At 42.2% G+C, this 16,904-nt stretch overlaps 1 protein-coding gene across 3 annotated transcripts in view; it reads right to left on the bottom strand.

The window, feature by feature from the left end:
* Nucleotides 1-11,386, bottom strand: part of fbxl17 (F-box and leucine-rich repeat protein 17) — a 317,987-nt gene extending 306,601 nt beyond the window's left edge. For 2 of the 3 annotated variants that reach the window (XR_006761752.2, XM_014171122.3), the window contains exons 1-6: nt 11,186-11,386; nt 6,346-6,833; nt 5,732-6,079; nt 5,396-5,518; nt 4,530-4,787; nt 4,188-4,319 (exon numbers count right to left, since the gene is read on the bottom strand). Coding sequence is in view for 2 of the 3 variants with exons in the window: in XM_014171122.3 (XP_014026597.1) it covers nt 4,188-4,319; nt 4,530-4,787; nt 5,396-5,518; nt 5,732-6,079; nt 6,346-6,813 (1,329 nt within the window). In the remaining variant the exon portion in view is untranslated. Of the gene's footprint in view, nt 1-4,187; nt 4,320-4,529; nt 4,788-5,395; nt 5,519-5,731; nt 6,080-6,345; nt 6,834-7,561; nt 7,908-11,185 lie in introns of all 3 variants that reach the window. The other variant, XM_014171124.3, reaches the window with a different exon arrangement.
* Between the last annotated feature and the right edge of the window lie 5,518 nt (nt 11,387-16,904).

The following is a 16,904-nucleotide window of genomic DNA, read 5'->3' on the forward strand; positions in this document are numbered from 1 at the left end:
TTCTCTACTTACACAGGTGAGGTGATCCCATTTTAAAAACAAAAACACTTTTCTAGTCCGACAAACTTCTTCTGGAAAGTTCTCTCTATTCCTCCTCCCACACGGCAGCCTAGCAGAGAGAAACATTCAGCAGTTCAAATCAGCCAGTTCACCTAAGTACTGTGTGGACACAGAGAGCTGTCAGGGAGATGGGGAGAGAAAAGGAGAGAGAGTGGGTGGGGGAAAGAGAGCGAGAGAGAAATAGAGAGCAAAAAAAAAAAAAAGAAGAGAGATAAAGACCCAAACATGAGAGCTTCACCTGAGAAATCACCGGAGCCCAAAAATAGTCATTCTCTGCATCTGTACAGACTCCATTGGCCAACACACACAGCCAGCCAGCCCAGGCTAACTAGCTGAGATCTGACAGGGAAACGGAAGGTGAGAGCAGTGACTCCAGCCAGTCACACAGGCCATAGAAGTCATTATTCCTCGACTTCTACACGCGGAAGAATAGTCCTCCTACAACACCCAATGTAGTTTTTTTTTTAATTTATTTTTTTAAATAGGCCAGCTTGAAAGAGAACTGTCTACTTCATCAGCTTAGTGTGACAGACTCCCTTCATGAAAGGATTCACTTTTTTTCCCTAAACTGTTAAAGACTTCCAGACTAGATACTGTATGTTGATGAGAGCAGGAAGCCTCGAGCCAAAGAAGAGAGAAACCACCGTAAGAGTCGAGCGAGAGCACAGAAAAGTACTCCGGCTTTTTTAATTATTCAATTAGAAGAAGGCCAGAAAGGAGGGGAGGAGGAGGAAAGGAAAAAGGACAGAACACCAGAGTCGAGGGATCATCTCCATTCCTCACTGATTGAAAGGGACAGGATCCTGTTACATTACATTAGGGAAGGGGGGGGGGGCAGGAAAAGAGAAAGGGAGGCAGTGGGAAAGATGAGGCATGCGAGCGAGAGAAAGAGAGAGGACCTGTCAGTGAGTGAATTGGGGGCCGTTGTGATAAAAGATGTTTCGTAAAGGCTTCAGATGTCAGAGTAGACCTGGCGGTGCCTGGCCTCCTAACCCCACAGGACAGAGGGAACTGTACACGCAACTCCCGCAGACGGACAGAGAGAGAGAGAGAGAGAGAGAGAGAGAGAGAGAAGGGAGAGGGCAAAGGACCAGGGATAAGAGAGAGAAGAACTGACAATGCTTTCTAAACTATGACCTCAGAGGAAGATGAATTTGTCCAGTGAAAAATGAGGTGAGAGAAAAAGGAGAAGGATAAAGAGAAAGCGAACATGTCCTATTCTCATTGAGAGAAGCCTACACTGCTACACACAGCAGATCAGAAACATTTCACTAGGAAACGAGACTTGTTTTTAAACGCAGTCAACTAAATCCTCTCATTAAAAAACGTCATAGGCTAGATACCGTAGGGCACATATGACTTAGTCAAAATATGTTTATCCTCAGTCTCACACTAAAAAAAGTCTGTAAATGTAAAATAGTTCATTTATGTTTACGAGCTAAACACAGGAGAAAACATGAAAACCAGCAGCCAAATTCGGATCTAGAGATATAGAGATTTCTCCCTAGGCCTACAAGACAACTGTAAACAAATCACAATTTTGCCCACTTTCCTTCTTACGGAGATTAAATCAATTCTTTAATCTGGTCCAAAAATGTCCAATTAGAAAAGGGAATTACTTATCGAGCTATTGCATTTGATTCCTCAAAACAGTTGGGGAGAGAAACTCAAGCAGGCAACGCTGTGAGAGAATGAGAATCCTCTACGGAGAGGAGAGAGGAAGGAAAGTGTTCCTGTCCTTCTTAATACCAGGCAAACTTAATGACAATATCAGGCCAAAGCAATGAGAGCGGCTAGACATAACAACTCCTAAAAATATTCACAACCCATTTTTCCGACGGCATAATGTGACGAGGAAGCCAGAAAACTTCACGCAATCTCACGTCTGAAAAATGACTGTCTGAAATTGATACTGCCGCGTTGAAATATCATTAGCACCTAAATGAATCTCTCACCTCGCTATAATCGCTATTTTCATAACTATTAAGATGATGAATTGGATTCTAACAGACTGGGTCATTGTTAATAACTTTAAGTGGACTAATTCATCAGGAGCATAATCACTCAGAGGAGTGAGAGATATTTTGAGGAAAGGAAGACCAAGCCATTAGGCTTGAGAATAAAGAGGGCGGATTATGATGAAATGCTATTCAATACACTTGGAAACAGAACTCCTTTGCACATCTCAATGCATACATATCCAGAGAAGCTTTTCATGGAAGTGACAAATGTAGAGGATTCTAGCCAGCCTCTGTGGCTTTGTTAAAAGAGCACACTTTATCTATCTACGGCAACCTTGGCTGGCCACGTTCAATAGTGAAGTACCACTGACCCCTAGTGGTGAAAGGAAGGCACTGTCAGGGATCGTTCAACAATCACACTTGGGAATAAGTGCATCACTGGGGAGACATGTCAAACTGGGTGGGGTTATGGAATTACGCGGAGACTCCGATTTCGCACTTTATAATGTATGCCAAACAAAAACCATTGATTTCAAAAACTTTAACAAACCATACAACTCTATGCACAATTACTACTTTGAATAATTTACACAGTAACAAAAAAAATAAAAAACACAATGTACTGAAAAAAACTGTGCTGATGCCAAGTTCGGTAATAGAATTTGGGTAAAATCTCCCTTAGTTTTACCTTAGTTACCAAACTTTGTATCTGCACAGTTCTTCCCATGAATGTGTTTCTGTAAACCTTTCAGTGGAAATTGTTCAAAGTAGTACGTGTGCATCAGTGGAGGCTGCTGAGGGGAGGACGGCTCATAATGGCTGGAATGGAGTCAATGGAATGATATCAAACGTGGATTCCATTGGTTGATACCATTCCAGTGACTCCATTCCAGCCATTACTATGAACCATCCTCCCTTCAGCAGCCTCCACTGTTGGACATAAAGTTCTATGGTTTGTTAAACTTTGAAATCAGTGGTTTTTGTTTTGGATACATTTTAAAAAGGAAAAAAAAAAATCTGTTTTAGTGTAATTCCGTTACCATGGAATTGCCCTTATACAATAGACAGTCATCAAGTATTCTAGTCAATGAGGCTTTTTGACAAGCTACATTAGGAAAGGAGTGGACACACTTCAAATATCCAACACGCTTTCAAAGCCTGAGATTCAGGTTGTCAGGATGTCCAAATCCCCTGCAGAACATGAACACAAGCCAAAAATCTGTGTTCAACCGCCGACGGGATGTCTCACTGCAGGGTTCTAGTGTTAGCAGGCCGCTGTCAGAACCAGTGACTACTGGGCCATACAGACACCCAACTAAAATGAACAAGATTCCACCACAACCAGAAATGCAAAGTTCCGATCAGTTTTCCCAAATTCTCAGGTTTTTACAGAATACCTGGTTGGAAGATTCCTGAAATCAGGAGGGAATGAGCTGGAAATCTGGGAATCCTCCACATGAAGCTAGCTCAGGTACCCCAGCCAATGTGTGTGTGCGTGCGTGTCCAGGGAGTATTAATAAAATGGCTTACATTGCCAGCTGGCACACAAACCAATGGGTGCAGAATATCCATCTTTATTTTGTTGTGTAAGTGCAGACCCCCTGTGTTGGAGGACTTGGCGCATCCTCACACTGCACTCTAACAGGGACTGTCCCCAAAACACCCGGACACCAGCAGACACACAACAAGCATACTTAGAGTAATCAGATCTACACAACCAAAAATGCATGCAGTCCTCTCCTTCAGCCTATGCCTCTTCGCATGTCTTCAACAGATTTGACTTGGAGTTTGGGATTTGCATTTCATTTGAAACAGATGGATCACGATCCTTCGATGCCAACAGCAAAAAAAATAAACCACAACCCCTCTATCCAACACACACACACACACACACATCACCCACCTAGGCTGTTTCACATTACACATCACAGAGACGCCACTCAACAGTTCTCTAGTAGTCTTCAGGGCCCCAGACAGACAGAGTGTGTGTGATCCACACTTTTTTCCCCCACTTCCCTGCCCCTTCCCTAGATTTAAAGTCAAACATGTAGGCAGCGTTTCCCCTAACACTCCAGAGACAGGGCGGGCCGTCTACCTTGTTTTGCAGTCCAGCCGGTGTCAGTGGGAACATCGTGTTGTAGCCTAAGAACTGGGTAGGGTACTCACCAGTTTGTTCTCCTGCATGTAGATTCTCTGCAGCTTGGGACATCCCTTGGACAGAGCCACCATCCCCTCATCAGTAATACTGTAACACTGGCCCAGGTGGATGTCCTTCAACTCTGAACTGTGTTCTCCTAACTAGGGACACAAGAGGGGGGGGGGGGGGAGAGAAGGGTTAAGCCTGATAAACATGTTATAAATGCATTGTACAATGTGTTAATGCATCAGATTGATCGACTGATGGATTAAGTAGAGAGAGAGAGAGAGGGGAGATGAAGGGGAGGACAGATGGAGAGAGAGAGGGAGATGAAGAGGAGAGAGAGAGAGAGAGAGAGAGAGATGGAGCACCTTTTTGAGTGCGTCGTCTGTCAGTTTGTCCTGGTTGCCAACATGGACCTTGGCCAGCAGAGGACAGTGTAAGGCCAGGGAACTGAGGGACAGGTCACTCAGCTGTTTACAGCGGTAGGCTGTGTACCTCTGAAGGCCCGGGCAGTGGGCCGCCAGGGAACACACACCGTGGTCCTGCACGCCACGACAGTCAGAGATGTTCAACTCCGTCACATTCTGCCTCCGAGACGCTATCTTCACCAGGAGGTCATCATTTACCTGAGGGGGGTGTGGGTGGGTGGGTGGGTGAGTGAGTGAGTGAGTGAGTGAGTGAGTGAGTGAGTGAGTGAGTGAGTGAGTGAGTGAGTGAGTGAGTGAGTGAGTGAGTGAGTGAGTGAGTGAGTGAGTGAGTGAGTGAGTGAGTGAGTGAGAGAGAGAACAGGGAGAACAGAGAGAGAGAGGTTAGGGCTCAAGGTAAAGTTTGATGAGAAAGTGGTCTGTGATAAACATATAGTCACATAATAAATACTTTAAAATACATGAACAATACAAAAAAATATACACACAACATGTAAAGTGTTGGTCCCATTTTTCATGAGATGAAATAAAAGATCCCAGAAATGTTCCTTATTCTTTATTATGTCTGTAATAAAGTCCTTTTGTGGGGAAAAACTAATTCTGATTGGCTGGGCCTGGCTCCACGGTGGGTAGGCCAATGCCCTCCCAGGCCCACTCATGGCTGCATCCCTGCCCAGTCACGTGAAATCCATAGATTATGGCCTAATGAATTCATTTCAATTGACTGATTTCCTTATATGAACTGTAACTCGGTCAAATCTTTGAAATTGTTGCATGTTACTATTAAATGTCTCAAATGTTGTACTCACTTGTTGTAGGCCACTGAGGTCAATTTGCTTCCAGAACTGGAAGTCTAAGCAGAGGTCCCTCCAGTACTTACAGACCAGCGAGGCACACAGACAGCGCTCTTTCACCGACAGGTGGGAGAACACCTGAGAGGAACAGAAAATGCATTAACAGGTTGTGTATCCACCCACATCCAGCCTGTTGTTTGGCAATGACTCAGAGTACAAGCAGTGGAGCTAAACAGATCAGTACCCAGGCTACATCCAGCCCATTTCAGTTAGTTTCAGTTAGAATAAAAGCCTTTGAAAGCATCCAATCAGGCCTCCCAAATGAACTGCACTCTAGTGGTGACCTCTGACCTTAAGCAGGATGGAGGAGGGGAGGCGATTGATGCTGGATGTGTCAATCACGTCACTGCCTCTCCCCTGGCAGTCGTCATGGTGATGCGGACAGCAGGGGGAGGAGTCAGAACTCTGGGGCAGCGAATCGCCATGGAGAGCCATCCCACAGCAGCCCTCGACAGACGAGGATGAGGAGGAAGAGGATGAGGGCAGGGGGCAGAGGTGGCAGTGGCCAGTCCCAGAGTTAGAGGAGGCATCCCCACTTCCTCCTCCATCCTCCACACCTCCCTCAGGGACAGGGAAGGCACATCGCGGCTGCTTACAGGGTGTGCACCTCTGCACCTCCGCACACTTCCTCTTACACACCTTGGAGGAGAGAAACAAGGATCAGACACAGATCGCAGAGAACCACATGGAAAGGGATTCGACAGAGATGACATCTGAAGAGATACCAGGAAGTGTACGGTACGAGAGCAAACTGTTCAGATGGTGTCTGTTGATTTTCATCCTTCCCTTCTGAAAGGGACTGATTCAAACCTGGGACATCAAGTGAGTGGACTCTGGCCAATCAATTACATGAATTAAACAATTAACTCAGCAGCACTAGGAATTAACCCTTTCTAGTTTCTCACCATCTCAGCGTAGTCACTGGCACTACCAGGCACAGAAACAGCCACAGCTATGGGCACCGGAATCCCTGCACTCCGGAACAGCGCTGGCGGTGGAATCAGCTTAGCCGGCACGGCCGACAGTAGACTCCTCCCTTGGCCCTCCCAGATGGCTAGTTCCCTTGGCGACAGCAGGAACTTGGCACAGTCCTCAGGGGAAGTGAGAGCAGCGTACCGCCCAGCGAGCTTTGAAGCGCTTCCGATTCCGGTACCACTGGCGTTGCTGTGACAACGTCCTCTGCCTCCGCCGTTGACCCCGGTCTCTAATTGGTCGCTGTCGTCGTCGTCGAGGCCCCCACTATTGCCGTGGACAATGAAGCAGAGCATGCAGGGCCCCTGCAGGAAGCAGTTCCTCTTCTTCTTCTTCCTGTGGTGCAGCTTGCGTGTCCTCTTGTTCAGGCGGTAACCATTTTTCGAGAGAAGATGGCCCATATAGATGACTCACGGAGACTCTGGGTAAGGGAAGAAAGAAGGACATAAAATAACAGAATTGCACATGTCATTTCCATGTAAATGGACCCATGAGCACCAATGTGAAGTTCATAGGAGCATGTCAAATTGGGTGTAAAAATGAAAGCTAAGAGTCTACGTTTGAGAAATTAAGGCATATAGACATTTTTCAAACATTTTCCATCCGAGATATTAGGAATAAGCTAAGACCTTGATTTCTTGTCAAACAGATGGAAAGCAGATCTTAAAAAACATCTACCAGAAAAAGTCTTTAAAAGGTATTAGAAATACATCAAAACACAATAATGTTGAAGTAAAGACCCCTGCCAGCTAATAATATAATATATATTTACTTTAGATTTTTTTTCTTTCTTCTGTAAGTTTAAGAAACATTGCCTTATGTCTTGAAATTCCGTAACTAAAACCCCACTTATCTAAGATATTTTTACATTTCTCTCCCTCATCAGGAGTGAGGATAATGAAAGTGCACAGAAGTAACAAGTATTGGTAGATCTATCAATTAGTTATGTTTTTTACTGATATTAATTTAGTTTATGAAATATTAAGTGATTCAAACTTGAAATTCTGTTACCAAATCAGTAACGGAATTTCTGCAATTGAATTGGCTACAATGGGAATTCATAGTAGTCACAAACCACAGTTAGGTCACCTGCTTCTGTCCTCCCTTCCACTGGCATACTGTTATGTTCAGTTCATAACTTTTCTTTACCTTTTTGTCGTCTGGTGGTCAAAGCAAGAACGTGAAAAGTCTGGACAACCCGTCCCCCTCTCTCTCGCTCGCTCTCTCTCTCTTCAATTAACGTCTCTTCTCCCAGCTCATATTGACACCTTCCCATGAGCCCCGTCTTTCCATTTACTGTAACCGGCATCCTCACCCGCCGAGCACCGACCGACACCGGACGTCCATGGACGTTGAAAAGTAGTTGAAATTTGGTCAGTCCGCCCTTGTCTTGATTTCAACGTGCAGAGATATCTGGACCGGCCTTCATTTGGCCCAAACATCTAGACGTCCATGATTGGTTTAGATTTGGTCTGGTCGGGTCTAGGTTTCACAACTTTGGACAACAAAGTACAGTACAGTTAAGAAAAGTACATTATAATTCAGTACAGTCCTGTACTGTACAGTAATATAGAGTAGAGTAGAGTCAAGTACAGTACACAGTAGAGCTTGAGCACACTACAATGTACTGTACTGAACTATACTGAGCTCTAGTGCACTGTACTTTGATATCAAAACTTGTAAAACATAGATGTCTATGATTGGTTCAGATTTAGTCCGGTCCAACCACATTTGTTCTTGTTTGGTGGCGGAGTCCATTAAAATAATAGCAAATGTGTAGACTAATACCTAAATATGCAAAGGATATTGCATATATCTAACTTTGTGTACCTATTTAGGATACATCACCATGAAGAGAATGACATTCATATCCATAATTGTGCATTTCTGTGTAGTACAGATCAGGGACCCATGATGAAATTCTGTTACCGGGTGTAAATCCACTACAAGAACCAAAATATATATTTTTCTAACTCAAGGTGTCATGTCATAGCTGGACACCCCATTCTTTCTGCAGACATCTTTGAATCTTCATTCGTAACAGATATTTAACTGCCTTTTTGGAAAACGTGGTCCCAAACTGAGGCAGATTTTACTGATTGATTTTACCAAACCTTGCATCTGCACAGTTCTTTACAGTAAATGTGTTTTTATCAAATTGTCAGTGTTTTTTTTTTTTTAAGTACTCATTGTGCATAAAGCTGTATGGTTTGTTAATCTATGAAATCAATGGTTTTTGTTTGCATAGATTTTAATTATAAAATCTGAGTCTCAGCGCCATTACCATGGAATTGCACATGACAGTTAAAATGCCAGACATGTCTTGCATTGATTAAGAGCTAAAAACTAAATAACGCAGAAAACAACACATAATGACTTCAGAAAGTACTCCTACCCCTTGACTTATTCCACATTTTGTGTTACAGCCTGAATTCAAAATGGATTAAAGAGATTGTTTTTCCTCACCCATCTACACACAATACCCCATAATGACAAAGCGAAAACATGTTTTTAGACGTTTTAGCAAATGTACTGAAAATGAAATACAGATATGTCTCATTTACATAAGTATTCACACTCATGAGTTAATACTTTGTAAAAGCACCTTTGGCAGCGATTACAGTGGTGAGTCTTTCTGGGTAAGTCTAAGAGCTTTGTACACTTGGATTGTGCTATATCTGCCCATTCTTATTTTGAAAATTATTCAAGCTGTCAAATTAGTTGTTTATCATTGCTAGACAACCATTTTCAGGTCTTTCCATATATTGTCAAGTAGATTTAAGTCAAAACTGTAACTTGGCTACTCAGGAACAGTCACTTTCTTCTTGGTAAGCAACTCCAGTGTAGATTTGGTCTGGAGTTTTAGGTTATTGTCCTGCTGAAAGGTGAACTCATCTCCCGGTGTCTGGTGGAACGCAGACTGAACCAGGTTTTCCTCTAGGATTTTGCATGTGCTTAGCACCATTTTCTTTTTTATCCTGAAAAACTCCCCAGTCCTTAATGATTACAAGAATACCCATAACATGATGCAGCCACCACTATGCTTGAAAATATGGAGAGTGGTACTCAGTAATGTGTTGGATTTGCCCCAAACATAACTTTTTATTCAGGACAAAAAGTTAAATTGCTTTGCCACATTTTGTAGTATTACTTTAGTGCCTTATTGCAAACAGGATGCATGTTTTTGAATATTTTTATTCTGTACAGGCTTCCTTCTTTTCACACTAGGTTAGTATTGTGGAGTAACTACAATGTTGTTGATCCATCCTCAGTTTTCTCCTATCACAGCCGTAAAGCTCTATAACTGTTTTAAAATCACCATTGACCCCTTCTTTGCGAGGCATTGTAAAATCTCCCTTGTCTTTGTGGTTGAATTGGTTTGAAATTGTATGTGTGGGGTTCAGAGATGAGGTAGTCATTGAAAAATCATGTTAAACACTTATTGGACACAAAGTGAGTCCATTAGCTTAATCAAAATGCAAAAAGTACTAGCCTATGTAACAACATATTACTACAAATGTTGTTACTAGTGTAGGCTAATTAGGGTACAGTGCCACATAGCTATAAAAGCTGTTACGAAAGTGTTACCAAAACTCTTGCGAAGGCTGCTGAACAAAAATGTTTGCCTTTCAAATGAAATAAAGCAATCAACAGCCTTAAGGCACTAGACAAGACCGAGCTGCCACTCTATGATCACAGCAAGTCAAGTTCCAAAACATTCCACTGTTCCACTGACCTGCATTAGATCTCATTCACGCCAACACTGTAACATAACATCTGCACTATTTCACCATAATAGGAAAATATGCCATTACATGAATTTCAAGTACTTCAGAAGTGACAGTCACACAATCTTTCCACCTGCTATTCTATATGTGTGTGGTCTTTCATCACAAGTCATGGTCAAACACAACTATGACAGTATCTGTGCCTAAATATAATGGAGCAGCTGGTGGTCAGTTCCTCTAAATAGAACGCTACTGTAAGGTCCATCTCGACTCACAACAGTGTTTCCTGTATATGCATTTAGCAGCTGCTATTATTGGTCAAGCACAGACAGTGACAATAGTGGGCAGTGTAGGTCTCTAGAATATCGCTGTTTGTGTATTAAGGCAAGCAGCTAGTTAATGTTTCCTACAATGCATTTGATTATTCTTAAGGTAGTTAGCTAGTGTTTGTACATTGATGATACTGCCCAATAAACAGTGAGTGAGTAATTTGATTTCTGCAACTATTGGTTTCACTAGCTAGGAGGCTACATTGTAAATGTCAACTTTTGCGAGAGCAGAGATTAAATTGTAATGTAGCACGCAAGATTTGTAAACGAATTAATCAGAATAAACTTTACCTTCCCTCAGCCTTAAATCATTGGTATATATTGCGATATACCTTACTCAATTATATCCATTGTGAGTTTATTTGCATTATCATTGACATGGCGAAAGCAGGTTTTGGACTCGTATGCTTTTTTGCAACAATGTGTATCATTAGACAGTGCCTGCCTTTACTTCTGACTAGTCATGTAAAACACTTAGCCTGGGTTTTAAAATGGAAGAATAGCAAGCAAGCTATTACTATTACTTTATAGAAAAGGAAAATAACTTGTTAAATAACATATATCCAGCAATGGGCTACATGGTAAGACTACAGGATAGTACCTAGTAGTAAAACAGTGGCTAGATCAGCTGTGTTTTAGATAGCTAGCTAGTTAGCAACATGGATACTAGCTGAGGATGCATAGCTAGCTTCTTGCTACATTGTATTGCTGCTCACCAGTTCACGCTGTGCTCCCCCCTCCGAATGGTGCTCTCATAATCCGCGCGTGCAACACACGGACGAGTATAGCGTTAAAATTTCAGGACACAATAATGTGAAATTGGCAACAATTCAGGTAAAATATTCTTTATGATGTTTTGGTCTCCAAAGAAAACACTTCCGGACTAAATAAATGCAGGGAGAGGAAGACGACAAGCGCGATTTACAATCTGTTATTGGTGGAGCCAAATGTCAGTCTTTGCCCAGTGTGACCAATCCGGGATGTAGTCAACGTTGGACTCTAATGGGTAGAAAAGGGGGTAGCTAATGACAATTGGAAATTAAATAGTAATGTAGTGGAAAGTAGTTGCAATCGGTGCTTATCTTGAGGCGGATCCGCACCTCTCAGTTTTGGATTGTTTTGTTCCGGAACCCATTTGCCAGGATTCGATACCTCTCTTGGCATGAAAAATAATCGTCACCATTTGTAATGTAAAAATGTGAATAAAAACAATCAGAGTTAATTCAAGTTGCCTCCTCTGTAATTCTCCTGACAACTACAAAAAGTAATGTGAAAACTTGCCTGATATTCTATGAATTGATTCGAGTAACGCCTCGATTACACAGACAGGATTATTGCGTTTTGGTACACCAGAAATACATTCATTTCCAATGGAACGCTGCGTTTGCCTTACAGCATTGCATTGCAGAGGCACTTGCAGTGCATTTTGTGTTGTGCATACTTTGGATTTATTGAACATATGCATCAAACTGTATGCGTAAACTGCTTGACATAAATGGTAGCAGAAGGTGAATGTTGAACTTTTGTTGCACACATATCCAGATTATGCTGAGTAATATTTTGTGCATAGAGGCGTTAGGCCTGCCTAGTTTATGGTTTGCGCAACATTGTAGCCTATAGACCAATGCATAGCCATTGCTGTGGTGAGAGAGAGAATCACGCCTGTATCTCTCACATAACGAGAATGACATTCACTATTCACTTTCTATGATCTCTGCTCTGATAGATGAGCCAACTCTCATCTCTCCAGCGTTGCACTTATAGAAGGGCTCCAGAGTGGCGCAGCTGTCTAAGGCACTAGAGGCGTCACCACAGACCCTGGTTTGATCCCGGGCTATATCACAACTGGCTGTGATCAGGAGTCCCATAGGGCGGGGCACAATTGGCCCAGCTTTGTCCATGTTTGGCCAGTTGTGATATAGCCCGGTTCAATTAAAAAAATCTGAGATGAGGGGAAGGTGCTAGAGATGCCGCAGCACCCCTGATAAATTGAAATACATTTGCCAAAGTTATAGAAGTACTGCTGTCTGTTCAGAAAGAAATGAAATAATTCAGAAGACTACGCCAGGAGTAGGCCTATAATTTAGCCACAGCGGATCAATAGCTTCTTTTTTTTTTTATAGTCTAGCTGTGGATTGGTTGGGAACACACTGCAAATCTGTCATTCTTCTTCTTCTGTGGGTTTTATGCCGGACTACAACCCAAAAAGGTGTATTGCCACCCCCAACTGGATGGGTTGAAACCAAAACAAGGTAAAAAGAAAATCCATACGCGATAGGGAAACTAACTTAATCCACCCAAATAAAAATAGTACATTGACAAAACAAAACTCCCACTTCCAACTCTCTATAGCTCCCTTCTCAGGCTCTAGGGCCTGAGAGGGTTGTACAGCTTGTGACAATATTCCATGTAACTCCTTCACCGAGAAATCTTTCAGCCCCAGGAACTGCTCCGCCGCTTCCACAATGATTTCTATCTTCCTGGACCTTCTTTCCACCTTGGCAGAGCTATTTATCACCATAGCCATAAAGGCCACAAAGTACACCTTCTTCACCTTTACAATCTCAGGATCCTACTGGTGAAAGGCAACCCCTGCAGCCTGCAGTGAAGGCCTATCCACCACCAAACCCTCAACCCTTTTAATAGCTGCTGCATATGATATGCTCTGGATAGCCCTGACTTTGGCCACCTCATTGTCTTTCACAGTTGTGGGGCATTCGAAAGATGTGTCTGTCACATTTTCATCACTTTTATAACACATACTATTATCTTTTCCACAACTTGGACATCTCAGCTTCTCGCTTCTGCAAACACTTGAAACATGATCAAAGGCTTTGCAATGATCACTGTATTGGTCTTGGGATAAAAGCTCTGACTCTGTAGTTACTATGCCCTAACTGCACTTAAGAATTGAGAGACTCCATATCAAAAAACAAAAGAACAAATAGATATCACTTTTTCTTCATTCACCACACAATTGCGGGAAAGCAAATGGCTCCTGCTGAAAAGAGAATACTAATCTGCTTGTTGGCTACCAAATATGTTATCAACTTCCAAATAGGCCTATTAAGCGAACAGCCTTGTTTTACAAAGTAAACAAGCAAGAGGCTTTTGACACAATGGCATCAGTCATCTCCAGTGGGTGAGTGGTGAATCAGTGAAACTGGAAAGCTTTTTTAGGACTATAATTTCCTCCTCGTATTGTACAATATGTGTGTCTCCACCTTCAGCCCCATCGGAGATATTAGTTAAAGGAAGACATAGGAATCCAATTGGGCTATGAACGGAGGAACAAAAGAGGAAGAGGCCCAACTCGGATGAAAATCTGTTTCCCTCCAGCAGGTGGCGTTTTTTGTTGTTTCGCCCACCGATCAAGGAGTTTTTGTATGGAGGTCAAAGAAAGTGTCGAATTTGGTAAAAGAAAAAATGGCTAATGGTCGTCTTGCACCGAACTGTGGGTGTGCAGGTCAAATCAAAGGCACTCCTTCGATATTAAGTTGTTTTTTGACAAAAATGAAAAGTTTCAGTTTGTCACTTTTATGAGGTTGGAGCAGTGGTGGAAAAAGGTCAGAGTTGTCATACTTGAGTAAAAGTAAAGATACCTTTATTGAAAATAACTCAAGTAAAAGTGAAAGTCACCCAAAATACTGATTTAGTAAAGTCTAAACGTGTTTGGGTTTAAATATATTTAGCCTAATAAGTACTTTTGGGTGTCAGGGAGAATGTATGGAGTAAAAAGTAGATTATTTTCTTTATGAATGTAGTGGAGTGAAAGTAAAAGTTGTCAAGCATATTACTAGTAAAGTACAGATACCCCAAAAAACTACTTAAGTAGTACTTTAAAGTATTTTTACTTAAGTACTTTACACCACTAGGTTGGAGTAATAACATGTTCGACTACTGAAGACATTGGCACGAATCAAGGTTGTGCCTTTAGATTTGAAAAAATGTCAAACCAAGGAAGAATTTTCACTTCTCTCATTGACTTGACCCTGGCCTAGTCTGTTTGATCTATTTCGCAAGCATTCCAGAAGTTTCTCGATGTTGGACTCCCGAGGGGCGCAACGGTCTAAGGCACTGTATCTCTCAGTGCAAGAGGCGTCAGTCCCTGGTTCGAATCCAGGCTGTATCACATCTGGCTGTGATTGCGAGTTCCATATGGTGGAGCACAATTGGTCTGGGTTTGGCGATATTTGTAAGAATCTGGGTTTAGACGTGTAGTGTTTGTAACACAAGATGGAGGAGAGCCTGTCTCTATTAAGAGATTGCATATATTGGGGTTGCGGGAGATTGCAAAATATGACCTTTTCATTCAAGACAGGATAAATATATTCTTCCAGGTGATAATAAAAACTGTTTTGTTGAGTTACTTTTTCCTCAACTTGTTTCTCTAACTTTATAGCAAGTCAAGCTAGCTTGCACTGCAGAGCAGCTAGCTATCTAGCTAAAAGCTAGGCTAGGTTGAAGATACCATTGTAACTAGCGACCTCCACCTAATAATTATCATCAAATACCATGGGGTGACCTGGGGCGCTCTGAGGTACCCGAACGCATGAAAAAAAATGTACGTTATAATAAAGTATTGCATTATTTGTTCGACTGCAACTTCTGGGGTAGCTAGCTTTAGCTTGGTACCTAGCTAGCACCAATACAACCAGCCTGAAAACAATGTGAAGTAGAAACTGCAGTCATTTTCATGATTCTTAGCAATGATTTAGGAATCATTGTGAGTAAGTATTAGCTAGGTAGCCACTTGTTGTTCGCCTATTGAAAACTGAACTTCAGTTCATGAAAATAAATAACTAGCCAGCTACTTAACCCTGTTGCCCAAAGCTAACGTTATAAGCAGCCAGCTAGCTTTATCAGGCTAGTGAGGCTCGACCGGACCGGGTTATGTGGTGTGAAGCTAGCCACAATAAGGATTAGGCACAATAGTGGAATTTGCTGTTTGCCTTCAAAATAAAAGTCCCTCTTTGAAAGTTATGCAGAGGTTACAATTGGTGGAATCATGACATATTTAGACTAGATAATGTTAAACAAGGTTGTGACATATGAAATACGAGTGTTAGTGTAATCAATGTGTAATAACTACATAAAAAATGTATGAACGCGATAAATTATTATGTGACGTGCAGTCATATTCAGGTCCTGATTGGTCAACAAGCTAATTTGACACGTCAAATAGTGTTATTTGACACGTCAAATTGTGTTATTTGACATGTATCTTTTTTGACACGCAAAAACCCAAATGGCGTTGCATAATTGCATGCATTGTTATCTTTTGCACACTGGCATAGAGCCGTAGAGCAGAGGTGCTTGCAGAAGTTGCACACATGGGGGGAAAAGTTTGTAGCCTAGGGTCCAGGAAATTGTGGCCTTTTATAAACTGTAGCCCTGGCTATGGAAACACAATTATCCTAATATATCATACGGGTGTATACGCTAGTCTAGTATAACACTGGTGTTACAGTATTATATCACATTAAGCATCTCCAATCCAAAATGAAATCTAGAATCGGCTTCCTATTTCGCAACAAAGCATCCTTCACTCATGCTGCCAAACATACCCTCGTAAAACTGATTATCCTACCGATCCTTGACTTCGGCGATGTCATTTACAAAATAGCCTCCAACACTCTACTCAGCAAATTGGATGCAGTCTATCACTGTGCCATCCGTTTTGTCACCTAAGCCCCATCTACTACCCACCACTGCGACCTGTATGCTCTCGTTGGCTGGCCCTCACTTGATATTCGTCGCCAAACCCACTGGTTCCAGGTCATCTATAAGTCTTTGCTAGGTAAAGCCCCGCCTTATCGCAGCTCACTGGTCACCATAGCAGCACCCACCCGTAGCACGCCCTCCAGCAGGTATATCTCACTGGTCACCCCCAAAGCCAATTCCTCCTTTGGTCGCTTTTCCTTCCAGTTCTCTGCTGCCAATGACTGGAACGAATTGCAAAAATCTCTGAAGCTGGAGACTCATATCTCCCACACTAACACTAAGCACCAGCTGGCAGAGCAGCTCACAGATCACTGCACATGTACATAGCCCATCCAACTACCTCATCCCCATACTGTTATATATTTTTTTCTCCTTTGCACCCCAATATCTCTACTTGCACATTAATCTTCTGCACATCTATCACTCCAGTCTCTATCACTCCAGTGTGTAATTGCTAAATTGTAGTTATTTCGCCACTATGGCCTATTTATTGCCTTGCCTCCTTATCTTACCTCATTTGCACACACTGTATATATACTTTTTTTCTATTGTGTTATTGACTGTACGTTTTGTTTATTCCATGTGTAACTCTGTGTTGTTGTTTGTCGCACTGCTTTGCTTTATCTTGGCCAGGTCGCAGTTGTAAATGAGAACTTGTTCTCAACTAGCCTACCTGGTTAAATAAATGGGAAATAAATAAAATAAAATAAA

This window comes from Salmo salar, chromosome 24 (genome assembly GCF_965601325.2).
Source record: "Salmo salar chromosome 24, fSalSal1, whole genome shotgun sequence".
NCBI classification, from domain to species: domain Eukaryota; kingdom Metazoa; phylum Chordata; class Actinopteri; order Salmoniformes; family Salmonidae; genus Salmo; species Salmo salar.